Here is a 27,842-nt window from a genome sequence, read left to right as displayed (position 1 = left end):
ATTCTCTGGGTCACCTTGAGTAACTGCATCTCTCCCCAGACCTCCTTTGATTTCTGGGTTCATTGATGTATTCATTATGCATGCATTCATGTTTATTAAGTGCCTACCATGTCTCAGACACTATATCAGGTGCTAGGGACAAAGAGATGAACAAGACAGAGGCCATCCTTGCCCTCATGAAGGGGGGAAATGTTAGGCACTTAAGCAAATAACTAAGATGAACACAAATCTAATTATCTCTTCCTTCCCCTTCAATGATTTTTCTAAGCCTCCTTTTTTCCCTACTAAATCTGTCGGGTCCCTCAAGTTGACAGTGGAGGGAGTGCTGCCGCCAACCGTGCCCAGACAACATTACACCCAACTCATCCCCTTACCGTGCTCTGAAACCAGGGTACATCCTCTCATCTCCACAGGGCTTTTACTTTTGCATCCACACAGGCGCTTGAGCGCACCTCAATAAAGATGTGGGGCAGGGACCATTGTCCCCTATTCAGATGAGAAAGCTGAGAGTCAAACATCAAGAAGCCTTGTCCATGGTCACATGGGGAGTTACTGGCATAACCGATATTGAGCACTTACTATGTGCTGGCACTTTAAAAACTATCTGCCTCATGACATCCCAGTAAGGTAGATTAGCATCCCCATTTTACAGGTGGCAAAATGGAGGCTGGAAGAAGTTATTTGACCTACCAGTGATGACCCAGATGGTATATGGTGAAGCTGAGTTTTGAACCAAATCTCCTGGCTTCAAAGCCTGAGTTCTTTCCAAAAAATGGATCTTGTCACAAAAAAAGAGTAAAAGAGTCTCTGAGTGGCTGAAATTTGGAGTGGCTTCCAAATGCCCTTCAAAATCTCCCTGTCCCAGGATCTTAGTTATTCATTTTCCTACTGAAGTTCTTAGCAAAACAGACTCATAAAACCTGGTGAATTGGCCACACTTAAGATATGGTTAATTCTGTTATCTATCCTTCTGGAATGATCTTGCCTTCGAGCTATTATTGGGTAATTAAGTTAAGCATCTCTTCCCTGTGAACATCTCCCTCGCTTGCTTTTCCTCCCTGTCAGGTTTTTATTTTCCTTTGTTCATACACTGATCAAACATTGAGCACCCACCAAGTGTCAGCGCAAGGCTTTGTGGGCATAGATGAGTATGGCCCATCCCTGCCCTTGAGGAGTTCCCAGCCTATACCAAAGGTTTCTGAAGGGCCTTCTATGGGCAAAGCCCAGCGGTAGGCCATAGAGAGGGGAGGACCACAAAGACCTGCCTTCAGAGAACCTCCTGCTGGGCTGGGGAGACAGACAGCACTTAGAAAATACAAAGGTGTGAAAGGAAGTAGGAGGGAGCAGAAGTGGATGTGGCAAGTGTGGGCAGGGGTGGGAGCAGCCAACCTTGAGTTTCCTGGGGTGCTGCTTTTAAATCCCCTCTTGCTGTGGTCTGTGGGGGACACTGTGTCTCAGAGCCCCACAGCCAGCAGCTTGGAAGGAGGCTTTTAAACAGGAGAAGGTGCTGGAAAGTATAGAGATGCATAAAGAAGCAAGCTAAATTTATCCCTCCTCGCAGCATTCAGCAACTGCTATGCTGAACACTTGAGTTTCTACCAATGGAGACTTGTTTAAACGGATCAGTTGCTTCTCCCTCAGCTGGGAAAAGAGGGAGACAGAGAGAGAGAGAGACAGTTAGAGACTCTGAAGACAGAGACACACACACAGAGACCTGAAGAGAAGCAAGAGGAGGCAGAGAGAAAGGCATCCTTTGGGACGCAGCCCCAGTGAGCAGCAGGCAAGAACATTAAATGGGCTCCTGAGTAGGAGAAATCAGACAATCTCATGCCTGCTCCCTCCCTGCCTACATGATTCTGGCCAGAACATCGCTAATTTCCAGATAGGACCATTTAAGTCTATATTATTTCTATTATCTTGGCCACTGCTTGGCCACTAGGTCCCTGTCACCCACCACCACCCCTGATTAGCTGAGAGTTGACTGTAAATGGATAAATACAAAAGCTATGATTAAAATGAACATTACAGGACTAAACGTGCATGTCTTTGACCCAGCATTCTCACCTCTAGGAATTTATTCTAAGGAAAATAATTAAGGAGACAGGCAAAGAATTTATCAGGAGTTTATTCATTGCAGTGTTATTTAGAAAAGGAAGGAAACAAACTAAATAGCCAACCCCTACTGGGGACCTGCTCAAGAAATATTGGTCCAACCTTACAATAGCTTTCCATGCTGCTTGTAAATTGGGTTACACACAGATACATATCGATGTAGAAAGACGTGATTTATCAGGTGAAAAATGCAAGTTACAAAATAGTGTATATAGTATGACCCCATGTAAGTACTCTTATAAGTAAGAATAAAAACGAAAGATCTGGTCTAGGACAACATAAACCAAATGTTAATTTCTGGGTGGAGGGATTTCAGGACATTTTATTTTATTTATTTATTTATTTTGCTTATCTGTATTTTTTTAAATGATTTTTTCCACAATGAGCATGTATTTCTTGTACAACGAGAACAGATTTCTTTCCATGGGTCCCAGCCAGCGCCCCCTGCTGGGAGTCCAGGAGTGGATGGGCCAGCTGAACCAGGTGCCCCTGACTCTGAGGCATTGTGGGAAAGGCCACCAACCCTTGCAAGGCCACTTCAAGCTGCTCATTAAGAATTCCAAAAACAGCGTGTCCCCGCCCTGGTTCGACTCTCCATCCCGACTGGTCTTGTGGGCGAGAACTCAGTGACCCAACACCTTGGTATCCAAATGCTCAGTTGCTGTATAACCTACTGGTGGGTTGGCCACCACCCTCCCTCGAGGGAAAGCACTGTTTGTACAAGTCGGCACATGGTAAAGCTAACCTCGGCCAAACTGCAGGGCCTGCCAACCTCCCAGGAGCGTCCTCCCCTGTAAGGGGGTGACAGCTAAGAGACTCTGTGGCTCAGGTCAGTCCCTACCATACACATGCAGCTGCGATGCTGAATGTTGGCGAGAAAAGGCTGTCACCATGGCAACCCAGGCTCACTCAGCCTCTGGGATCGGTCCAACACCCAGGGAGAGAAGGTGGGGTTTGAAGTCAGAACAAACACTGGCTGGCTGTCTGACCTCAGGCAAGACATTTAGCTTTTCTCTGCCTCAGTTTCTACATCTGTAAAATGATGCTGAGTCTCCTTATCCTATCAACCTCCAGGATTAAAGAGGAATAATCTGTGAACCGTAAAACACAAGAGGAGTAGGGTGTCCCTAGCTTTGGTTTGTCCCCAAATTTCTGTATGTCTCTTTGGGCACATCCCTTAACCTCTGTGCCTCAGCTGCTCTGTTTATAAATAAGAAAGTAATGTCCCCTGTGATAACTTCCCAGGTGTATTGTCAGGCGCCTGTGAGAATCCCAGAATCTCATAGTTGGAAGAAATCTTAGCCCTTACCACCATGCAGGAATCTCTTTAATAAATTCTCTGAGGTCCTTGTTCCCCCCTCTGCTTGATTACCTCCAGTGGCAGAGAGCTCAGGACTGCACAACTTCAAGTAGCCATTGCTATGTGACACTAATTATAAGAAAATTCTTCTGTATAGGATGTCTTACAATTAAATATGTGTTTCAAAATATTAGTAATCCTTTTCAGAGCTATTTCTGCTCCTGATTTTCCCAGAAGGCTTGCACTGGGCAGAAATGAGCAGCCATCAGCAAGAAGCAGGTACAGGCCCAGATCAGGAAGTTTGTGGTTTAGTTTGGTGGAAGGAGCATAGGGGTCACAGACTCTAGGTTAAAATCCCACTTCCTCCGCTTACTAGATGGTTGATCTGGGGCAAGTTATGCTACCTCTCTGAGCCTCAGGTTCCTGATCGGTAAAATTAGGACAGAAATACCTACGTCATAGTGTTGCTATGAGAACCCAGCATGATGGCGCTTCTCATTCAGCTTACAACCCTAACTTCCCCGGGGGGACTCTGAGTTCTGGGGAGGGGGTTACACCTTGCTCTGCCACCCGGGACAACACATCCTCTCTCCGAGCCCCATCCGGCACTGTAAGCCCTTACGTGGCATGGCTGTGCTCCTCTCAGAAGGAGGGAGGAAGCCATCTCCGCCTCCTGGGGACACCCCCAGCCCAGCCTGGGGTCCATATTTCAGGGCCCTCTCCCTCTCAGGCCCGTAGCGGGGGCCATAAAGGGAAGGCAATGCAATGGTTTCAAGACAAAGTTCACCCCTCCCTGTAAGTCACCTGCTTCAAGGCCAGCACCCCTCCCTGCCCACAGATTCAGTGGGCACCAAGCAAGTGGCCCAGGGTGTCACTTGGGGAGGGCCCTCAACTGTACCGGCACTTCAATAGGACTCTCACACAGGGCAAAAAGCCTCTAGACCCCCAATAATGTAGTCTGGCGGTGGACTTCCAGGCTCGGGGACAGGAAGTTGGGGAAAGCTATTTTGGGGTAGGAAAGTGCTCCTTTGCCCTCAATACGAAAGGAGTCGGGACACCTGGTCTAGTTCTACCACTGACTCGCTGTGGGCTCTCTGGAGCCAGTGGCTTAATCCTTCCGTGCCTTGCTTTCCTCATGTGCGAAATGACAGGTTGATTCCTGAGAGAGACCTGTCCTGCTTCAGAATTCCGGGTTTTCCCATTCGTCGGAGGCAGGATGAGATGGCAAAATCGCCGTGGACCTCTGTTGGTCATGAGCCACTCACCACTGGCTCCACTCTGCTTCCTCCACAGACGAGTACCTCCGAGTCCTCAATGTAGGTGTGGCCGAGGTGAAGAAATCCTTCCTGGGGCCCCTGTCCCCATCCTGCAAGATGGTGCCGATGATGAGGCAGTTTCTGTACCAGGTCCTGCCTGAGGACTCCTACAAGGCCACCACAGGGAAGCTCCACGTGACCCTCACCCGCCTCACAGATGGGGAGAGTGTCGTGGTTTCAGAGTTCACGTCTAAAGAAGAACTCATCGAGGCAAGGAGGGAGGCGGGGCCAGGGAGTGGGGCCGAGGAAGAAGTTGGAGGGCTGGTCCTGCTTCTCTTGACAGGCTCCTGGACTGGTCCATCAGTCTGCCTCACTTCCTTCCTTCTATCTTCCGCTTCCCTGGTACTTCCCTCCCTTCACCCTCCTGGCATCTGTCTGCATGAGGCACACTGTGAGAGGAGACGGACACAGGGAAGCCCTCAATGAATCAGACTTGGTCACCATCCCCGAGACTTCAACACCCAGAGTCCCCAGGGGCTCAGCCCCTCCTTTTGCCTCTGCCCTGCCCTCAGTGCCGATCCTGCAGTTTCTCAGAGGCCCGAGTGTGACCAACAGAGGTCCCATGTCTTCTTTAGCGCCTCCCAGCCTGGGTTGCAGTGTGTCCCCCCCTGAATTACTCCCAGTTGGTGGGAACAGCACCCGTTTCTGTCTCCCTCTTCTAGTGGCCCTTGTTGAAAATATGGGATTATCAGTAAATGGGTTATCACATAGGAAAGAGTACTCTGACAGTGCGCTGCACGAAACTCCTTAATGTGAATTTTAGTTATGAATTATTATTGCTGGAGAGCACTGTGGATATGCCCAATTTTCTTTCAGGACAAAGGGGTTAGGCTGCATGACCCTCCATCTGATATTCCACTCCCCTCCCATCCCCCAAATACAGGGCTCCTACTACCCCATCCGCATATCCCCACACTGGCCTGGCTGTGATCCTCGGGTGACGATGAGTAGACAGTGGGCATGGATACCTCCTCCACCCACCTCATGTCCCTTGGGTTTGTCAGCACCCAGCTCTTCGAGACTCTTATTTCCCCATCCTTGTCCCACCACCTCCCACTCCTGCCCAGGCCAACCCTAGCAACCCAGACACAAAGCAGGCCTCTGTGCCTTTGCACAGGCTGTGCCCTCTGCCTGGGGTGCCTTCCCTTATTCCCACTCCATTTCACCTGCTTGACAAGACTCCAGTCACTCCTGCCAGGGAAGTTTCCTTCATCACCGCCTGCCCTGCACCCCCCTGGGTTGGGTGCCCCTTCTTTGGGACCACAATGCCCATGCTCACCTCCATCACAGCACCTGTCACCTCATGTACATGCCTATTCCCCCTCTTTGAGCAGAACCAAGGGTGGGTATCTCACCGTCCTCTCATTCCAGGGCCTGGGCCCAGACACATACACATAAATGGTTGTTGAATCCATTGGATTCATGGAAATTTGGTGCTAGAAGGGACCCTGCAGATCATTGAGGCCACCTCTCCTTAAAGCTGGAACATCAGGCCCAGACTGACCAAGTGGTTACCAAGTAGTCACCAACGACCCAGCTAGCTAGGGCCAGGCCAGGACTTGAACTTGGGGCTCCACTTCCCAGGGCAGTACCTCACCATGGGTTTAAGGACGGCCAGGCTGGTGGTGGCCCAGTGACCGTCCCCACCCAGCCCCAGGGCCTCGGGCATCTCAGCTCTCTTCTCCTCCCACAGGCCCTGTACTGCAGCTGCTTTGTCCCTGTGTACTGTGGCCTCATCCCCCCAACTTACCGTGGTGTGGTGAGTGCTCTCGTGAGAGAGGGGAGCCAGCCGGGATCCAGAGGCGGCTGGGGTCCCTGTGACCTGCATCTGGGAGAGCAGAGGGGTGGTCTTGGCATTCTGTGGAAGAGCCACGAGTTGGAAAGTTCCTTGTGTTTTTCTACTCAGAATTTTCAAACAGATGGATTTCTGGGTCTTTGAGATGAACTTCCCCAACTGGGTTGGGCTTCTCTCTGGACCCAGTAACCCATTACTGAGCCTGGAATATCGAGACTCCGCAGTCTTGCCAGATTTCCTCAGACTTGACAGAGAGCATAGACTACAGACCCTGGGACGTTGGGACCCAGAACCTTGATAAATGGGACCCTTTGAGGTCATCTAGGCTAGCTCCTCCCAAACTTTAAGGTGCCCAGGAATCCCTCGGGGGAGTCTTGTGAAATAATGTGAATTCTGATCCAGTGGGTCTGGGGCGAGGCCTGAGAGTCTGCACCACCAACCGGCTTCAGCTGACGCCGGTGCTGCTGGTCCCCAGGCCACACTCTGAGCCGGAGGTTTCCCCCACGCCCCCTCCTCGTTTTATATGTAGAGATAATGAGATCCAGAGATTAGGATTCAGCTGGCAGATGGAGCCCGTTGTGCGTCAGCTGTACTCAGGCCCCCAGAGAGCTGGAGCCTTGGTATTTGTTGTCCTTCGTTCATGGTTGAGGAAATAGAGGCCCCAGAGGGGAAGGGACCTGAGGTGGAAGCTCGGCCAGTGGTGAGGCCATGGTCAGGGGCACTCTGGAGAGTGTCCGGGGTGCCTGACCTCAACAGAGGGGGGCACTGTGGACCGTGGCCATCTGGGGAGGGGATATTTCACAACCTGCTCAGACCCACTCCGCTCCCCAGCCCGCCTGCAACAGTAGAGTGGCTCTAGAGGGGTAGTGTGGGAGGAGCAGCTGTGATGGGGAGAATGCCCTCCTGCTTTATCCAGACTGTGAGTGCCCCCTCCCCACAGAGGCCTGGGAGCCCCAGTCTTGGCCCTACTAAGAAGGCTGAGGGGAGACGGTGCAGGGACAGAGCACTGGGCTGGGAGTCCAAAGGCCACTGTGAACTCTCCAAGTGACCTTGGACGCACCACTCACCCACCCAGACCTCGGTCTCAAGGTTTGTCCCGAGGGACCCATTTCCTTGGTGGACTCCCTGAGTGGCGGAGAAGACCTCTGACCCCTGAAGAGCGTTTCTCCCTCTGCCTCCCCCGACAGCGGTACATCGACGGGGGCTTCACGGGCATGCAGCCCTGCTCCTTCTGGACCGACTCCATCACCATCTCCACCTTCAGCGGCCAGCAGGACATCTGCCCCCGGGACTGCCCCGCCATCTTCCAAGACTTCCGCATGTTCAATTGCTCCTTCCAGTTCTCCCTGGAAAACATCACCAGGATGACGCACGCCCTGTTCCCTCCGGACCTGGTGGTGAGAGACAGGAGGTCCTGGAGGGGGAAGAGGAATGGGGGAGGGCTACAGGGCTGGGGGTGGGACGGAGGAGCCAGTGGGGCCCTCTCAGCTCCATCTACGTCTCCTCCCTCAAATGGTCCCTTAAACTTCCTCCTAGACCCGTGTCCTGGCCTTGACGCTAACCACTGTGTGACCTTGAACAAGTCCCCAGAGTGCTCCCAGCCTCGGTTTTCTCCCCTGTAAAACGAGGTGATGCCAGAACCACTAATAGGAATGTTAGCGGAACTCTCCCACTCTGACATGCAGGGTGGGGGTCAGCGAGCTGTGGTTCACAGGCCCAATCCAGCCCGGGCTAGTGTCGTACAGTCTGTGAGCTACGAATGGGCTTTCCCTTCTTAAAGGGTTGTAAAAAAAAAAAAAAAAAGAAAAGATGTCACAGGGATTGTGTGTGGCCTGCAAAGCCCAAATATTTATTATGTGGTCCTTTACAGAAAGGCTTTGTGGCCGATAGCTCATGTAATCCTCCAGCATCCTCTGTGATAGATAGTTATTACTCCCTTTTTACAGATGAAGACACTGAGGCTGTGAGCGGTTACAGCCACATAGCCACACAGCCAATAAGTGGCAGCACTGGGATTTGAACCCAGTCTCCAAACTCTGCTCATCATATGGCCCAAATGCACCTTCTCTGGTTCTGCTACAAAGATCCCAGCCTCTCCCGTCCAGGGGACGCTGATGATCAGCTGTGAGAGGTTTAACATGTTAACGCAGCATCGCTACAGACATGTGGTCAGGAGTTACGCCCAGCTTCTTAGCAGATAGTGAGCGATGGGCACTGGATGGATACATTTTGAAAAGCTCATCAAATAAAGCTCAAGAGCAATGAAAGCAGCTGCTCTGGGTGAGGGGACTGTGGCTCTCTCTGTTGCTGCAGCCTGAGTTCTGTCCCTGGTGTCCCCACCTTGCAGATCCTGCATGATTACTACTACCGAGGGTACGAAGATGTCGTTTTATACCTGAGGCGGCTGAGTAAGTACCACGAGGGGCCCCGAGGAAGGGGAGGTTTGGAGGGCGAGGCAAAGGCAGGAAGCAGGAGGGCTGAGCAAGGGAGCATTCCCCCCAAATTTGTGGACTGGAAATGCGCTTCATCCAGGAGAACTGGAAATGGGTGTGGGGACCTGGCAGCCTGCATTGTCCAGGACCAGCCACTGTGGCCAGAGGTTAGGATCTCCGTGGAAAGGCATTGAGGTTAACTGATAGGACAGTGTCTAGGGCTTTTGTACAAATATATTTCTGGATTTAAAAACTGTATTTAGGAAATACGTAGCTCATATCTCCCTGGAGAATTGCGTTTTCATCTCGTTTCATTCTCTTCCATTTTTATTCTTTTTCCAATAAAACTGTATTGTTAATGTAGAACTGGATGTGATTAGTTTATATTTGTGTAAGACTTTGAGTGACATATTGATCAACAAACGAGAGGGAAGAGCCCTTGCCTTATGTTGATCTAGAAAGCATGGTCCCCACACCGGTCTGTCCTCTGGGCATTATCCGGTGGGAGGAAGATTCCAATGACACGTATGACATGCTCTAACTCCTTGAAGACCATGGCAAATATCTTTGTTAAAAAGAAGGGAAGAAAGCTTTACCATATTTAGAATTAATTCCGTGGAATATATTTCCAGGAAAAGGGATTCCTGGGTCAAAGTGTGCTTCCCCAATGTTATATGTAAATTTTTTTCCATGTTGCCATTTGGTCTTTGTAACTATCTTTTTGGCAGTTGTATAATATTCCATCACAGTTGCACAGAAAACTTTGATCATTCCTTTGAGTTTCCAAATGTTCACGATTATGAACAATGCTGGGGGGAAATTTTTGTGTACATAGTTTAAAAAATATTTTAGCAGTGAAATGAAAAGGTTGAATTGAGGGTTTTTTCCTAGTATATGTTTACTTTTTTTTCTTTAAAATTGCCTCCTGGGGCTGGCCCAGTGGTGTAATGGTTGAGTTCAGTGTGCTTTGCTTCAGCTGCCCAGGTTCATGGGTTTGGATCCCAGGCATGGACCTACACCACTCATCAGCCAGGTGTTAGCACAGGGCTAATCTTCCTCAGCAAAAAAACAAAACAAAACAACAACAACAAAAAACTTCCTGTTTTCCCAAGCTCCCCTCGTCCTAATCTTTGCTTTCTCTTGGGTCCATTCAACAAGCAGGGTGGGGAGCAAGAGAGCAGGACGGAGAGAAGGTGGGTTCTGGGGGCAAGTAGCCCTGGGCTAGGATCCCCATCCCCCTGGCTGTGTGAGCTCAGGAAACTCCCCCTCTCTGAGTCTTGGATCCTAATCTGTGAAAAGGGTTTGGATCCTGGTTCCTGACACCTACCAGCTGTGTGATCTTGAGCAGGTAATTAATCTCCTGGGGCCTCAGTTTCCTCTGTACAAGGGGGCTGATCCTGGAACCTCCCTCAGAGTTTTATTCCTAGCCATGGTCAACGCAGCCCACTGCCCACTCTGACCTCGGAGACAGGCCCCCCTCTCCCCTCTCTGCAGGACAGACTCCTCCTAACCCTGACTCTCCTCTGACAACTCTCCCATCCTCCACACTAACACAGGTGACAGCTATGAAAACTGAGCCCCACGAATCCAAAAGGAGGACCACCTGAGGGGTAGGGTGTTGGTGGAGAAGGGGGCCTCACCTGCAGAGCCTCGGGAATAGGAGGGGCTGGCTAGGGCCTGGGCTCCTTTCCACCACGAGCTGGGGAGCCCCTCCACTCTGTCCTCAGTGATGGTGTACAATGGGGACTTGGGTTGTGGGTGGTCCCCTGATTTGGGACTGGGATCTTGGAACAGACACCAATTCCCTGCCCCAGGAGACCCCTCCACAGCTCAGGTGACAGCCTGGCCGCCTCCACACCTGCCCCTCCCCTAGAACATTTCCTTTCTCTTCCCCTTGGGGGCAGCCCTGGGCAGAGTGACGAGGTGAGTTGCTAAGCATCTCTAGTCTGCCCCATTTCTCAGTAGTCCCCCTTCCACCCTCCCTCCCTCCCCAGCCCTTCCACCCTCAGCTGGTGGGGACATTTTCACAGGTATGAATGGCTATCTGAAACCAGGAATGAAACTCTCATAGTAGCAATTGGGGCATCCACTAAAGAATTGGGGCAGTATACCAAGGATGGTGGGTCTTCCCCGTGGCCCTGGAACCCCTCCAAGTAGGAATACACACAACTTCTAAGGAAGAAAATGTCTCATGCTGGCGACCGGCTATTTTTGCTTCCTCTTTCAAATTGCCAGTGTGTGTGTGGCTTCCTCAGGGCAGGTTTCAGCTCCACCATCGAAATCCTATCGGGTTTGGTGGGGCTGGATTTTCCTACCGGCACCAGATGTGAGCAGGAAGTACTGACACATCCTGAGAAATCGCACTCGATGCCCGCAGTCACACTCCGGTCCCCGCCTGCCATCTGGGAATAGAAAACAGGAGTCGGCTCCAGCCTCCTGCCCCGAGTGCTCTCTGGATGCGGGTCAGCTCAGCAGGAAGCCACACCTGCCAGGTGTCACCCTCAACATCCTGGCCTCCTCTTTCTCCTCCCCCGCCTCACATCCATCTAATTACTTCTGCTGCCAGGCGAGCTTCCCTCTCCACCTTGGCCTCTCCTGGCAGCAGCCTTCTGCCAAAGGGAAGGGCATGATTGCTGGTGTGCTCGAACATCCACATTCCCCACATAGACGCGTGGACGCGTGGATGTGGGCGCTGAGGGAGGTTGGGGCTCAGAGGATGCCATGTGTAAAATATCCATCCAGCATCCAGGCACGCCCGGCCAGACCTCCCTCCCTCCCTCCTTCCCTGCCTTCCTGCCTTCCTGCCGTTCTTCCTTCTCTCCCTCCCACCTCCCTCTCACAATTTAATGTTTTCTGGCACACACACACCACACACCACACACACATTCCTGTGAAACCAGCACCACAATCAAGGTGGTTCCTCCCACCCTCCCTCACGCCCCCCCCCCACACCAATCCCCACACAGGTCCTGATCTACTTTCTGTTATAGATAAATTACATTTTCTAGAGTTTTTGATAAACAGAATCTTATAGTATGAACTCTTTTTTTGGTCTGCATTCTTTCACTCAACATAATTATTCTGAGATTCATCCATGTTCTTGCATGGGATAAATAGTTCGTTCCTTTTTACATTCCATTATATGAATATACCGCTGTTCATTTATCCACTCACCTATTAATGGAGATTTGGGTTGTATCCACTTTGAGCCTGTTATGAATACAGGTGCCATGAATGCATCTCATGCGTGGTCTTTGTGTGGACACATGCCTTCACTACTCTCAGGTGTATACCTAGGAGTGGAATGATTAGATCATATGGTAGATGTATGTTATACATATAAGTAAAAAATAGGTAATTATATATTTATACATTTATCATATAAATATATATTTATATATATAAAATTGTGGTAAAAACACATATAAAATTTACCATCTTAGCCATTTTTAAGCATACAGTTCAGAAGTGTTAAGTATATTCACGTTGTTGCACAGCCAATCTCCATAACTTTTTCATTGCAAAACTGGAACTCTGCATCCATTGGCCGACAGCTCCCCATTTCCCCCTCTCCTGGTCCCTGACAACCACCATTCTACTTTCTATTTCTATGAGTTTGAATACTTTAGACACCTCAAATAAGTAGAATCCTACAGTATTTGTCTTTTTGTGACTGGTTTATTTCACTAATGATGTCCTCAAGTTTCATCCATGTTGTAGCATATGACAGGATTTCCTTCCTTTTTAAGGCTGAATAATATTCCGTTACGTGTGTATACCACATTTTCTTTATCCGTTTGTTCATCAATGGATATTTGGGTTGCTTCCACCTCTTGGCTAATGTGAACACGGATGCAATGAATATGGCCATGCAAATATCTCTTCGAGATTCTATTTTCAATTCTTTTGGATATATATGGACCAAGACATATATCCAGAATGTATGTTCAACTTTTTAAGAAACTGCCAAATGGTTTTTCACAGTGGTTGTACCATGTTACATTCTCACCAGCAGTATATCAGAGTTCCAGTTTCCCCAAATTCTCACCAACACTTGGCATGGTCGGTCTTTTTCATTTTAGCCATTTTAATAGGTGTGTGGTGGTATCTCATTGTGATTTTAATTCGCATTTCCGTGATGACTAATGACGTTGAGCATCTTTTTATTTGCTTATTATTTGTCCAAATATCTTCTCTGGTGAAATATCTGTTCAACTCTTTTGCCCATTTCTCCCTAGACCTTTAATAAACTTTATTTTTTAGAACAGTTTTAGATTTACAGAAAAAAGATGAAAATAGTACAGAGAGTTTCCACATACTCCACATCCAAATTTCCCTATGATGATGTCTCACATTGGTTAGATGTTATAGTGTGGGACACATACAATTTGGTACACAGTATGGTATATTGTTTACAATTAATGAACCAATATGGATAAATTATTATTAACTGAAGTCCGTACTTTATTCACATTTCCTTAGTTTTTACCTAATGTCTTTTTCTGACCCGGGATCCCATCCAGGACACCACCCCAGGTTTAGTCGTGAGTCTCCCTAGGCTCCTCTGTCTGTGATGGTTTCTCAGACTCTCCTCATTTTTAATGACCTTGGCAGATCTGAGTACTGGCCAGATATTTTGTAGGATGTCCCTCCATTGGGGTTGGTCTGATGTTTTCCTCACGACCATACTAGGGTTATTGGTTCGAGGGAGGAAGAGCACAGAGGCAAAGTGCCATTCTCGTCACATCGTATCACAGGTACCTGCTATTACATGACGTTTACTGATGCTGTTGACCTTGATCACCTGGCTGCGGGGGTGTTTGTCAGGTTCTCCACCATAAAGTTACTCTTTCTCTCCCTTCCCGTACTATGCTTTTTGGCAGGAAGTCACTATGCACAGCCCACACTTAAGGAGTGGGGAGCTATGCTCCACTTCCTTAAGGGCTGAGTGTCTACATAAGTTAGTTGGAATTCTTCTGCCCCGGAGATTTGTCTCTTCTCCTCCATTTACTCACTTATTCAATCATTTGTTTATTCAGTGTGGACTCATGGATACTTATTTTATTCTTTAGGTTATTATTCAGTCCTACTTTATTTATTTTGTTACTCAAATTGTTCCAGTTTTGGCCACTGGGAGCTCTCTTGGTTGGATCTTTTGCCCATTTTAAAAATGGAATCGTTTATTTTCTTATTTAAGAGCTTTTATATATTCTAAATAAGTGCGCTTTATCAGAAATATGATTTGCAAATGTTTTCTCCTAGTCTGTGATTTCTCTTTTCAACTCCTTAATAACATCTTCTGAAAAAGAGTCTTTAATTTTGATGGGATCCATATTATTCATTTTTTTCCTTTATGGAGCATGCTTTTGGTGTCTTATCTAGGAAATCTTTGCCTTACTCAAGACCACAAAGAGTTTTTCTCCTATGTTTTCTTCTAAAAGTTTTATAGTTTTTTGGTTTCTCACTTATGTCCATGATCCATTTTGAATTAATTTTTAGATAAGGTGCAAAGTGTGCTCTCTTCAGCAGCACTGTACTAGACGGGGGACGAAGCATAAATCAAAGTACTGTCTTGTTCACATGGACATCCAGTTGTTCCAGCACCATTTGCTGAAAAGACTGTGCTTTCTCTATTGAAATGGCTCTGTACCTTTGACTAAAATCAATTGTCTCTGTGTGTCCTGGGTCTGTTTCTGGACATTCTATTTTGTGCCATTGATAGACTTGTTTGTCTTTACATCAATACCATCCCGTCCTGATCTCTGTAGCTTTATAAGAAATCTTGAAACCGGGTAGTCTTAGACTCCAACTTTCTTCATTTTCAAAGCTGTTTTGGCCATTCTGGGCCCTTTGTCTTTCCATGCGAATTTTGGAATCAGCTTGTGAATTTCTACACAGGAAGCAATCATTCTCTATTTCTCTTGTCAACCTATTCTCTCATCGCCTGCAATTACCACCTCAAATCTGCCACCCCCCCTGATCCCCAGCAGAGGACCTTGCCTCCTACTTCACGGAGAAGACCAAAGCCATCACAGAGGTGTTCTGTCAACTTTGTGCTCCCAAATATGCAGACTCCCTTCTCCCTGTTCCCCCTCCTTCCCAGCACATTGAAAGAAGCACCTCTTTTCCGGCCCAAAGCCACCCCTCCACCCATGCTCAGACCCCTTCTCCATCTCTGGACTCTCCGATTATCTATGATTCCTTCTCTCTCTTATATATCCAACCTCCACTTCTCAACTGGATCCTCACTAGCAACTTTTAAATCTACCCCAGTCTTGCCTATTTAAGAAAATCTTCCCTGGGTTCTCCTCTCCCTGTCTCCTGACTCAATCTTGGCTCGTCTTTCTTCTCACTCTGCTTTTCCTTCCTAGGGAATCTCTGCCACAGCCAGCATCAGGGCTTCAGTCCCACCCATAGGTGGGGCTCCCAAATATACATCTCTAACCCTCATCTCTTCTCTGAGATCCAAACCCACACATCCAACTGCTCACCTTCATCTCTCCTTGGACATCTCGAAGGCCGCTAAACTCAACATGTCCCAGAACAAACTTGTAACCTGCGCTCTCCCCACCCCTCTCCAGACCCATCCCCTCCATGGTCACATTCTCAGCAAATGGCACACGCATCTGAGCATCTGTCTGATTGTGTGAGCCACATACCTTCCCTCATGCCCCAATCCATCCATCACCAATTCTCATTTATTTTACCTCCTAAACAGAATCTTCTACTTCTTTCTATCTCCTTCCAGGTGCAAGCCCCAAACATCTCCCACAGCACCCTGAGGGGTTTCCCTGGGTCACCTGTGCCCTTTTCACTGAGTCCTCACATGGCAGCCACAGTTATCTTGCCAAAACCAGAGGCAGGTCAGCACCTTCCTGCCTGGAATGCTTCATGGTTGCCATGAAAACCAAGTGTCCTCAGTGCGAGGGCCTCTAAGCCCTTGTGGGGTCTGGCCCCTGCCGCCTCCTCAGCCTCGTTCGTCTCCCGCCACAGTGCCCCCTCCCCTGCTCCACCCACACTGAACTTTCAGGCCCTCAGCCTCCTCGTGCTCCCTCAAACCTGTGGCCTTTGTGCGCTGTTCTGTCTGTCTGAGATGCTCCTCCTCTTCCCACCACGACCACCCCCTGGACCACTCGCCCTTCAGATCTCAGCCCAAATGTCCCTCCGTCAGGGAAGCCTCCCGATTAATTCCTCTCTGCTCCCCTCTGTCTTAGCACCCTGTTCCCCTCTTGTCTAGCACTTGTCTTGGCTAAAACTTGAGGTTATTTGGGTGGTCAATGCCTGCCCCCACACTAGACTATAAGCACCAGGAGGCCAGGAACCATCTCACCTGTTTTTGTCTCCTTTCCCTGCTCAGTGCCTGCTGTAATGCCAGGCACATACAGAAGTTCAATAAATATCCACTGAATAAATGAATTAATACACAGTCAAATACTCAATATAAATTCAAGTAAGTAAGGAAAGGCCATTGAAAAGCACTAATCCTGTTCAGGAAAATCATTGGGGAAACCATCTTTTGCAAACGCCGTGCTGATGCCGGGGGTTAGTCATGCCCCCGTGACTCAGTGCCGTTGTTTTTCCTAGATGCTGCTCACCTTAATTCTCCCTCCAAGAGAGTGATTTTCCCCCGGGTTGAAGTCTACTGCCAGATAGAGCTCGCCCTGGGCAATGAGTGCCCTGAACACAGTCAACCAAGCCTTCAAACAGAGCAGGCCAGTCTGGAAGAATCTGTACAACTTCACACACCAGGGGCTCCCAAAGAGGAGAGAAGGGGTCACCACGGTCCACCTGTGTCCCCATCTGTGCAGACACCTGAGTCACCTGATTCTCCACCTGTCTCTTCATTTGAGCAGTCACCTGTATCGCCACTTCCCTCTTCACCATCACGTCCTCCAACTGACGTGCCACCTATATCCCTCCCAGCTGTGCACTCGCCACCCAGCTCAACACCTGGGCCGTCACCCGTATCACCACAGCAGCAGATACAACCGTCGGGATCACCACCCAGATCCCCACCCTCCCAGTCATCTGTGTCACCCAGGCCATCCCTGGGGCCTTCAGGGGTGGGGGCGCCTCAAACATTGCCCCCATGTTCTCCTTCGGCATCACCTGCACAGCTACCTGTGGAGGAACTGGGCCCAGAACAGCCCCAAGGTATGGACCCTTCTGGCTTCTCATGGCTTTCTCACGTCTGGAGTGCATCAGCAAGTGTGTAACAACGTGGTGGCCGATAACCGTTGCTTTAGAGGGGCGCGCTGGAGAAGTTAGCAGTTAGCTTTAGCGGCTCTCCCTGTTATGAGGACAGACCACCACTAGAGGGCTGTGGACTTGACATTTGTTCATTTCTTTCATCCTGTGATTCTCAAAGTGTGGCCCTCGACCAGCAGCAATAGCATCACCTGAGAACTCGTTAGAAATGAGAATTCCCAGGCCCGACCACAGACCTGCTAAATCACAAACTCTGGGGTGGGACTCAGCTGTCTGTCTTTTTGACAAGCCCTCCAGGCGATTCTTTTGCCCGTTAACGTTTGAGAACTGCTGTACTAGTAGATTTTTATGGTGAAAGTCACCGTGCCCGGGCAGTGCTACTCAGAGAGTGGTCTGTGGACCAATGCTCATCCCTGAACTATTTGTTAATAGTTCACAGTGAAATGAGCATAGAAATTGAGAGTAAGCATTTAGAAATGTTTATAGCAAAAAGATGTCACCATGACATCCAAGAGCTTGGTCGTTTTCCTACTAATTCATTCGTACTGTATTTCACAAAAGTACTAGTCCATTACGGATTGTAAATAAGATTCTTAAAAACTGGTTCTTCACTGCGGGTAGTTTGAGAAGCGGTGCTGTAGGGGTTGCAAAGATGAACAATTCTCAATTCCTCACTCTCAGGAAATCTCCCCTCCAGCAGAGGGAATGACATGGATACCAACCTCAAAAATACACGCTGAATTATTAAGTGTTACGTAATTAACGCAAACAGTGTTGGGGGTATTTATGGAGAATAAGATCTCTTCTCTGTGGGGGAATAAAGAAGCATCTTGGAGGTGACAGGCAAGTTGAAATGGTCAGGATTTTGACAATCGTGGTTTGTGGGATGGGATTGGATGGAGCAGAAAGAACATTTTGGGTTTCATTTATTCTAGAAGCTCAGGTGCAGAGAAGGAAAGCTCAGGTTACATTGAGGATAAAGAGGATACCTGTTCGGCCACCATGGATGGTCGGGGTAGGGGCAAGGGGACAGGAGCCCAAATGATGGACTGAAGCTGGGTTGTAGGGTCCTCCTGGTCCATCAGCCAAATTTTCATAGTTATTATGGTAAACAGCGGCACAGATTAGCAAGCTGTCCTTTGAGAATCTGCCCCAAGTCAGGGGTGGTTTTTTCTCTGGAATAGGTTTCCTTTGATTCTTTTAATCACAATGAGACAAAAATATCAGGACATTAAGAATTAGAAAACTGGTCAAAGTGTTTTACGTGCTCTCTTATTTCCTGTTAGATGGAATGTGTTTATTTTTTGTTATCACACTCATGCCTGAAGGTATCTGTCTTCATGTGTCTGAGCAGTCCTGGGCCCTGAGTCGGCATTCTTCACTCAGACTGGGGGCGGACAGAGGTACAAATAGCCCAGTGGTTCTCAACTGGGGGCAATTTTACCCCCAGGAGACATTTGGCAATATGTGGAGACACATTTGGTTGTCACCTAGTGGGTGACATCTAGTGGGTACAGGCCCGGGATGCTGCTAACTGTCCTCCAGTGCATGACCCCCACGACAAAGAATTATCTGGCCCTTGATGACAGGAGCACCGAGGCTGAGACACTCTGTTACAGCCTCCAGCTGAGCCTCAGTTGCGACATCCTTGGCCATCACAGGGATGGGCAGAGCGAGCCTCCTCAGGCGGTGGTGTTATCAATCACTGATGGCCACGGAGTTGGGGGGGTGGGGCGGTAGCACAAAGTCCTTGGAAAATCCATAAACGAAGGAACTGCAAATAGATTTGGGAGCACCAAGGCCCCAAATGAAAGACCTTCAGGTAGAGGAATTTAACTGGATTCTATACTATTTTTATTTACATGTATTACATAGTCACATGTTCATCTTCATATATTATATATCCTCAAACTCATCAGAAATCTGCAAAGAGCTTACTTAAGAATAATGGTCATAAAACTATTAATATTTTCTATTCTAATGAAAAAGAAGAAAGCATGACATAAAGCTGTGAGGGGAGGTTCAGGCCCCTCTGGGGGATTTTCCTGAAAACTTGCCCTCACACGGCTACTTTTTGTGAAGGAATTGTTGATAATCTTACCTCAGGCGTCAGCATCAGTGCTTCCACAGCTGTCACTGCCCTGGGTCTCAGGCAAATCCGACGACACGATTCTGGTCCTAAATATGAGAGTTTGGGAGTGAGAGAGTTCTTTACTGCTCCTAAACACCCTCACTTTCTTCCTATTGTTATTTCCAAAATGGCGAAGTACCCCCTTCCCCATCTCACTCATGTCTCCTGTATCTTTACTTTGGACTGTAGCTCTCCCTGCTTCTTCAAATCCAGACAGCACCGTGCCTCTGGTCAATGCGAAGGAAACCACCAGCGAGCCTTATGCAGTGTAAGTTTCTCCTGAACTGGGAACATGGGCGGGGGAGGGCGGCCCAGCGAAGCGGTACTTTCCATCTCTGCAGCTGCCTGAGGAAACTGAGATCCTTTTCTGGTTTGCGTGATCACAGTCCACCCCTTTACAGTTCACAAACCAACCCCCCTACCCCTTCCGCTCGACAATCTGGGGAAAATGAGACTGTCAGCTCCCTGCTGTGCACCCAAGGGAAGGCATCTTCTCTGAGTGCAGTGGGAGAATGCGCCCCCTCAGGTCTTACTCTCTGATGATGTCCCAGTTCCAGAGAGCCAGCAGGCATGGGACAACCTAGCCTCAGGTAGCCCCTGCACAGTATGAATTGAGGGACTCCACCAAAGACCTCCCTTAATCCAAATTATTTTCTGTCAGCGTGATAAGGGGACTAATATTGCTGTGTTGTACAGTGTCCCCAGAAAATCTTTTTTTGTAATGCACATCGCTTGTCTGGGCTGTGTAACATGTATTCCGTTATTATCTTTGCAGTCATTGTCAGAGGGCCTGGGGATCTGTATATTTTTAAGTTCCATGGGGACCACAGTACCCAGGCTCCCTTGCTGGCTCGATGCCAGTGGAAGGCCCCAGCGGGAGATCAGAGGCTGGGTCCGGGTATCTCCCGCCACTGACCTCATCCCTCCTTCCTTGGATCAGCCCAGGCGATGACCGGGCTTCTCTCCAGCCACAGTTGCAGCTAATGGAGAGCAGGGCCTGAGGCACTCTTGCTTTTGACATTCCCACTCCATATCATATCAAATATATTTAAAATATACCTGCTTCTCACATTAAGTATAATCTTAATTATAAAACTTTTTTAAAGAGTTTGCATAAATTTAATCATTTTGTGCTTGGGTATTACACATTTTGTTCATGTGATTTAAGCTTTATTGTATTGACATACACTGTATAAAAGTTTAATTGAGTTTCAGTTGGCTAGTTGGCATGGCGTTACTTAGGTAAATATTCATTGATTACAAAATAAAAGTTCGCTGGGGAACTCCGATGCTCGGCCAGGGCTGAGAACCGCAGCCTCGGTGCGTCCGAATACCTGCTGAGGGACCAGGGCCCTGACAGTGGAGGACACAGGACAGGCCTTTAACAAACCACTCAGTTCATCTCTTTGCCCAGGGAGAGTCCTGCTGAAGACTTCAATTGCGTGAGCAAGATATTCAAGAAGAACAAACAAAAGATGAGTGGCACCAGAAAGGGCTTCCCAAGACATCCCCGATCCGAGAAAGCAGGCAGCAAAGCGCAGTGAGCACGACTAACGTTTCTTAAATTGCACGGGGAGGAGCAGCTCCAGGAGCAGTCCGCAGGAGGATTACAAGGGGTAGAGGGGGCATCAGTGAGGAGGGGACTAGGAGCTGGGCCTTGGGGTCGGACACACGCAAGGTCAAATCCCCGCCCTGCCTCCATCTCACTCAGTGGCCATGCGTAGGACACGTGCTCTCTCTGAGCCTCTATTTCCTGACCTGTAAGATAGGGACAATAGCAACTCATCAGGTTGTTGTGAGGGTTTAGTGAGGTCATATGGAAATGGCGTCACAGAGTGCAAGGTGTGTACTAGCACTCAATAATTCGTAGACATTATGGTTATATCACTCACAGGGCTCACCTCAATACCTCTCAGCCTCCGAATAGAACTGTACTTAAAACCCAAACTAGAAAGGTGGATGCCCACATAACCCTCAACACGGAGAGCTCAAACTGTTGCCAACCTACAGCGAAAAGCCCTAACAATGTAGGCCTGCTTCTTGGAGCTTTTGGACTCTATTATATTGTCGCTGACTTAATGAGCCCAGCTTCATCGAGCACCTGCTAAGTGCCAAGCCCTCTTCTTGGTTCTGGGGATTTCAAGGATAAATTAAACTCCATCGCCAACTTTCAATCCCAATTTCATCCCGAGTTTCAAACCCAAATTGAACTTCAGACCAAAGGTAGGAGTAAAACCTACGAATTTGCTGAACTGTGAGCCCCAGATAAACCAAGTCTTAATTTTTTTACTAAACCACAACATAGTTTTTAAAGGTATCTGTATATATATGTGTGTGCACATATGTGTGTATACACATGTGTATATGTGTATGTATACACCCACTTGCAAATTAAAAATGCCAGCCTCAGACACAAACCAAGCCAGGTGTTATCTACCATTATTTCACTGGACTATCAAACTATTCTCTAAATGGAACAGACTCACACTGCTATTTAAGTTCCTTTAAGCCTTTCTTGGTCAGAAAAATCCCTAAATCATTCTAAGCAACATCCTTCCGGGTTACCTCTGTTCCAGGTGGGGGCCCCTGGGTAGCACAGGGATGTGTCAGGTAGACCAGGGTCACCCTGGCAGCCACAGGGCCACTTCAAAGGCTGGACAAGTAGGTCTTTGGTGGGTGGTATGAAGCAACATGGGGGAGAGGAGATTCCCAGAGCTGCTACAGGAAATGGGACAGACCCACATGTGATTTGCTGGATTAAAGGATGGGCAGGGAGGGTGCAGGACCCAGGAGGCAGTTGGCGGTCCCTGGGGGTCAGGGAATCAGTGCAGCCTGGGACTAGTCTCACTCTGTTCCTTGCCTCCAACCTCAAGACTTCCCTGACCTCTGAGTGTTCGTCTCTCTGCCCTAGGAGCTCAGGGTCGAGTCTGATGAAGAGAATGTAGGCCGGTCTGCCACGGGTGTGAGGAAGCCTCCGTGGGGCTGGGCGTGCCATCCCGGGGCTGGGCACAGACTCGGGTCCCTTCGTTCCAGGGCCAGGCCTCTCCCCATACGTTGAGCAGCGGGAACTACGCATTTCAGCTGGGGCTACTTGGTTGATAAACTTTTAGGAATCAAGGTGCTTTATAAAGAAGCAGGATGTGACAAAAACAAAACAACCTTCGGAAGCCATGGGAAACGCTGTTGTCAGTGGGTCACACAGCCTGCTCTGGCAGGTGGTGTCTGCGGCCCTCCTTTATAGAACGGGTTAGGAAACGCCTGGGGGCAAGTTACCAACTGATGACCTTAAGCAATCCCATGCAGATTGACTGCTTTGAGCTTCAAAGACTAGGGAGGGGGTAGAAAAGAGAAGCTCAAAAACGATAGGCTTAGAGGAGGAGGGGGGATCCAGGAAGACGGGAAATAGGCTCCTTTCCTCCCAAACTACAGTCACGAGAGACACCATCACATCCATGGGCTCGCCTTCTGCAAACTCCTGGTCCCCAGCTGACATCCCTCCCAACAAAGAGGGGGAACAACCCCCTCCCCGCCCCAAGATCTCAGTGGCTTACGAAACGAAACGAGCTTTTGCTTTTCTCTCCCACAGGTCTGTGTCTGGCTGGGATGGCTCTGCATAGGCTACAGGGTGGGGCCAAATCTGCTCCCTGTCCCTTTCATTCCAGGGCCAGCAGTAATGCCAGCTATCCCCTTCTCCGGGAGCGTAGCCAGATGGATGGAGCAGCCCAGCTTTCCTCTGCTGGCCTCGCCTCTCCTCCAGTGGTCAGTGGTCGTCTGACTCAAGTTGTATAACTGGCCTCAAAGTGGAAAGACAGTTTGAGAAAAGGAGAGACAGTCTACAGGCTACAGATGGAAAAGGGGGACATCCAGCTTGCTAATTGCTGGCCAGATCCTCCTAATTGTTACCGAGTCTGTCAGGCTCCCCAAATTTCCCCCATTACAGAGCCCTTCCTTTGACTTACTGTGGAATCTCCCCTATTCTGATGTGAATGTAGTAATAATAGCTATAACTTATACAGTAGTTATTATGTTCCAGGCACCATGGCACAGAGAGGTTAAGTAACATGTCCAAAGTCACACAGTTGGTAGGTGGCAGAGCCAGGATCTGAATGCAGGGTGTCTGTCACCAGCATATTGGTGTTGACGCCCAAGTGATACAGCCTCCCAGGATGCACGGAGCGCTGGAGGGAGAGTCGAGAGTCACGGGGTCTAGTCCTACTTTCTCCATGTGGGCAGGGAGAGGTCTGGAGGTGCACTCAGAGGGGCACGTGGAGATGTGGCAGGGGCACTCCAGCTGGCTTGGGTGCCATGCTAATGAGGGTGGACATTGCCGCGGTGCTGGGGAGTCACTCAGGGGTTAAACAACAGAGTGACACCATCAGATTGGGAAATTATCCAAGAATGTGCAAGTCCACATTCCAGCATTTCTCCGAGGTGGCCTCTGCAGGTGTCTTCCCACAGTTTCTCAGAGAGGGCAAGTGACTTGCCCAAGGTCACACAGCAGGTGGAGGAGGGCTGGGAACTCAGGTCTTCCCACTCCTTTTTGCCTCCTTTCTCCTCACACGTGCTTCCCCAGCTTCTCACACCCAGGTCTGCTCCCTGCCCCTTCGACGTCTCTCTGCTCTCCACTTCTGAGACAGTGTCACCCACCGGCCTCCTCCCAGCCGGATCCAGGACTACAGCTGCCTTGAGGGTGGAACTCCCCAGGGTCTCCCTGCAGGCCAGGCACTGCCTGCCCTGCCCTGGGATGCTGTGGTGACTCCTGAGCCCCGTAAACCCAGCTTCCTATCCACCCCCACCTGCTGTTCGCTGGGCACAGTCAGGGCCAGCACTCCATCTAATGCCTTGTCCCCTGAGAAAACAGCACCCCTTCCTTGGGAACCTGACTGCCAGCTGCTAGAAGATTGTCACAGTATGTGATTTTGTTAGGACAATTGACTGCCAACTACTGGAAATCTTTGAGTGACATACTAAGCTGCAGAACTACATGAATAATACACACAAAACTGTACAAATAACATACCACATAAGTGTGTCTAGGAAGTGCCTGCCTCTTTGCAGTGGCGGGATATCCTTGTACAGTGTGCATTCTGCACTGCTGTACTGAGCACCCTGGAGGCCACATCACCTCTTCCCCCTTCCTGAAAAACCAAATATTAACTGGACTTTTGTAAACTGAATAATGTTTCGAAGACTCTTTTGTCAACTCCTGCTCTGCAAATGGACGTCTCCATTTGCAAAAGACCCTTATGTAATAAACCAACCCTCCAACTGGCTTTTTGGTCTAAACTGAAATTTCCAATTTCCACGCATCAGGTTGGCCAGAATGGGGCCTGTCTCCTTGCTTGGGACTGCCCAAGGCGTGGGAAGCTGTGAGGGATGTTCTCGGTGGAGGTGAGGGGAGGGAAACCCCAGAGGAGGGCCTTAGAAATGATGAACCTGTGTCCTTTCTCCAGGAAGCTGTGAGCCGAGAGGGAAAAGCTGAGCTGGGACGGGGGAGAATCTGACGACCCCGAAGCGGAGACTCCCCGCACCTGCTCCCAGACGCACTCCCCTCCCCCGGGGCCCCTCAGGGACCAGGGTGACCCCCACTCCCTGGGCGAGCCCCTCCTTGTCTAAACATCCTCTCGGCTTCCCTGCGGCCCTTCCAGCCCTTGCACCGCCCGGCTCTGGACAGACAGAGGGACGGACGTCAACAGGGACCGGACGGGCGCTGCAGAGCACCCAGCACAGCCTCCTCCTGGCCAGCGGGGCTCGGGGCCTTCCTCCCCACCCTGGCCTGAATGTGCTTCTTTGAGGCGGGCCAGACCACTCCCAGCGCCCAGGATCCAGTCCACGGAGCAAACTCTCGGGGGTCAGGCAGGACTGAGCCGTGGAGGCACTTCCTTTTTCCTGTGCTGTCAAGAGACCAAGTTCTTCTTCTTTTGTTTTGTTTTGAGTTCTCACGGTGCACCAAAGGCTTGACTTGGAACCACCGGACTCCGCCTCAGCGGCTCGCTGGAATCAGCTGATGGCGTTGACGGGCACAAGGTCTTTAAAAGCACGCAGGGGTGATGGGCTGTGGCCGTGTGGAGCAGGCCACTCTGGACTTCCCTGAGTCCTGGTGTGGTTGCCGAGGAGACAGGAGGCCAGCCGTCCCTTCCCCTTCCATCCCCCAGCCCAGATGAGGGCAGCCTCTGTCTGCTGGTCACACCTCCGTGAAAATGCTCCCTGAGAAAGACACCTTCAGCCTCAGTTTTTCCAGCCTGTCCAGAAAAAAATTAGGTCCACCGCTCCCCAGAATGTGAATAACCTCCAGCCCCAGCCGGGCCCAGAAAGGAAGCTTGGGCTGCCCAGAGGCCTCAGATGCATTTGCTTAACAAATCCTGGAACACAAAACCCGGAGGACTGGGTGGAAGACAGCCCTGATAGGGGGGAGGGGGGGGGGGTGCCGCCCCGGGAGCCTGAGGAGGATGCAGGCAAATTTAAGGCACGGGAGGGTGGGGGCCTATGGTGAGAAGGCCCGGGTGGAGGCTGCATTCAACAGGCCCACGTCAGGGAGCATGCCTCCACACGAGCCCCTTTAGAAGGTGCCGCGTGGAAGAGCCTAACTGGACCCTTGAGAGGCCCAGGAAGAATCAAGTCTCAGGTGTCCTTGCGCCCTCTGCCCCCTTGGATTCCGTGGTCCAGACCAGTTAAGGGAAGCGCCCTGGGGGTTGGGTGGTAGGAGGAGCCAGGTCCCTGGAGGGGCTCGCCTGCCTGTTGTGTCTGGCCTTCTTTCTAGGAGTGGCCTTGCTGTTTGCAGGAGGCTGTGTGCCTGGGGGGGGCCTCTGAGACTCAGGAACTAGCGAAGGAGGGTGTCAGTCTTGCACAACTCGGGAATGCTTGTGTCCTGATGTGCAAGGGAAAACTGAACATTATAATAACAGTTGTTTTAACTCACAGCCTGTATTTACAGCCCAGATGCTCTTATGTTACAAGTTATGCTCTAAGTATCAGTAAATCCCCTGGAATATTTTCCTTCATTTTGCTTAATTTCCCTTTTCCCCATTTTGAGGTAATCAAGAGAATTGTTCTTGCATTAGTCCCAGGGTTGCCAGATAAAGTACAGGACACCTTGTCAAATCTGAATTGCAGATAAACAACCAATAATTATTTAGTATAAGTATGTCCCCAGCATTGCAATTATTTGTTGTCTATCTGAAATTCAAATTTAACTGGGCCACCCATATTTTTATCTGCTAAATTTTGCAACCCTAATTAGTTCCTGTCTCTTTTTTATGCCGTTTTTTTTTTTTTAAACCAACACTAATGGATTGTTTTTCGTTGTGTCAGTCACTGTGCTTTGAAATGGGAGGTCGCACTGGTGCCAAGGCCAGAACGCTCTCTGGTCGTCCTGCAACCCAGCTAACACCCCGAACTCAACCGGTTCCCGGCTGACCCCATTATCTCTGACTCACCCACTTAGCCCCTGGCTTCTCAGGGTGAAAAATTAGGTTAATTATGTCCTGACGTCACTTGCCTGCCTTTGTGTGTGTGTGTGTGTGTGAGGAAGATTCTCCCTGAGCTAACATCCATTGCCAACTCCTTTTTTCTTTTTTCACTTGAGGATTAGCTGTGAGCTCACATCTGTGCCAATCCTCCTTTTTTTTTTTTTCACTTGAGGAAGATTCGCCCTGAGCTAACATCTGTGCCAGTCTTCCCCTACTTTGTATGTGGGATGCCTCCACAGCATGGCTGACGAGTGGAGTAGGTCCACACTCGGGATCCAAACCCGTGAACCCTGGGCCACCGAAGCAGAGCTCATGGAACTTCAACCACAGGGCCATGGGGCCAGCCCCCTGCTTGCCTGCCTTTTAAAAGCCTTTCAAAGCAGCAGGGCCTCCCAGGCACCTCAGTGCTCTTGAAGACCTCCGTGGTGTGAGTTGAGGGAGGCCCCCCCCTTGCACGCTGTCCCACCATCCTATATTCCCACTGGCACAAAATTCCCATAACCAGTGAGGTCCGTGAGCAACCCAGGGGCAGGGACTGTGGCTTTGCATCTGTGTATGCCATAGACGCAGCATCAGACCTAGCATATCGTAAGTGCTCAATAAATATTGGTTGAATAAATGAACTAATGGATTAGACAATGTCTGGGGGCCACAAAAGAAGAGGTTCTCAGAGCTGGGTCCTGGCCTGGTTCTGCCTGTAGCTGGCTGTGTGACCTTGAACGAGGCACCTCCCTACTCTGAGCCTCAGCTTCCTGGTCTGTGAGATGAGGATAATGCTGCCGCCCTCTCCTGCCCTCCTCAGAGCATTACCGGAGCCTTCCAGGGCTGGGGAGTAGAAGCATGGTTTGAAAAGAAGGCAAGCTGTGCACTCAAAAGGGTTGCCTTCCCCAGGGAGTCACTGGAGGGACTCATGTGTTGTCTGAGAGAGGGAAAGGAAGGCCTTAGATGCCTCTCAGTGGAGACCACAATTTCTGGACCAAAACCAGGCTCTGTGTTTTGTCCATTTTTATCCTGGGTCAGAGTGACGGAGTTTGGGCACCAGAGTTGAGGGACTAATAAGACAGATGATATAGAATCAC

General features: G+C 49.6%; 1 protein-coding gene and 1 long non-coding RNA gene across 8 annotated transcripts in view; one reads left to right on the top strand and one right to left on the bottom strand.

Annotated features, from left to right (window-relative positions):
* The window catches only part of PNPLA1 (patatin like phospholipase domain containing 1), a 45,128-nt gene extending 17,639 nt beyond the window's left edge, over positions 1–27,489 (top strand). For 2 of the 7 annotated variants that reach the window (XM_070515004.1, XM_070515001.1), the window contains 9 exons: positions 4,706–4,938; positions 6,422–6,487; positions 7,711–7,920; positions 8,871–8,931; positions 16,540–17,109; positions 19,484–19,562; positions 20,709–20,834; positions 22,957–23,053; positions 24,748–27,488. In XM_070515004.1, the coding sequence (XP_070371105.1) occupies positions 4,706–4,938; positions 6,422–6,487; positions 7,711–7,920; positions 8,871–8,931; positions 16,540–17,109; positions 19,484–19,562; positions 20,709–20,834; positions 22,957–23,053; positions 24,748–24,798 (1,493 nt within the window). In that variant the 3' untranslated portion in view covers positions 24,799–27,488. The other 5 variants (XM_070515006.1, XM_070515005.1, XM_070515002.1 and 2 more) reach the window with 5 other exon arrangements.
* On the bottom strand, positions 10,975–19,472 carry LOC139045851 (uncharacterized). The gene is made up of 3 exons (XR_011505007.1): positions 19,265–19,472; positions 12,130–12,248; positions 10,975–11,357 (listed from the first exon to the last, which is right to left on the bottom strand). It is a non-coding gene; the product is annotated as an uncharacterized lncRNA (long non-coding RNA).
* Positions 27,490–27,842: the final 353 nt, after the last annotated feature.

This window comes from Equus asinus, chromosome 8, assembly GCF_041296235.1.
Source record: "Equus asinus isolate D_3611 breed Donkey chromosome 8, EquAss-T2T_v2, whole genome shotgun sequence".
Taxonomy (NCBI): domain Eukaryota; kingdom Metazoa; phylum Chordata; class Mammalia; order Perissodactyla; family Equidae; genus Equus; species Equus asinus.
Note: the sequence above shows the minus strand (reverse complement) of the source record. Positions and strands in the feature narration are given on the sequence as shown.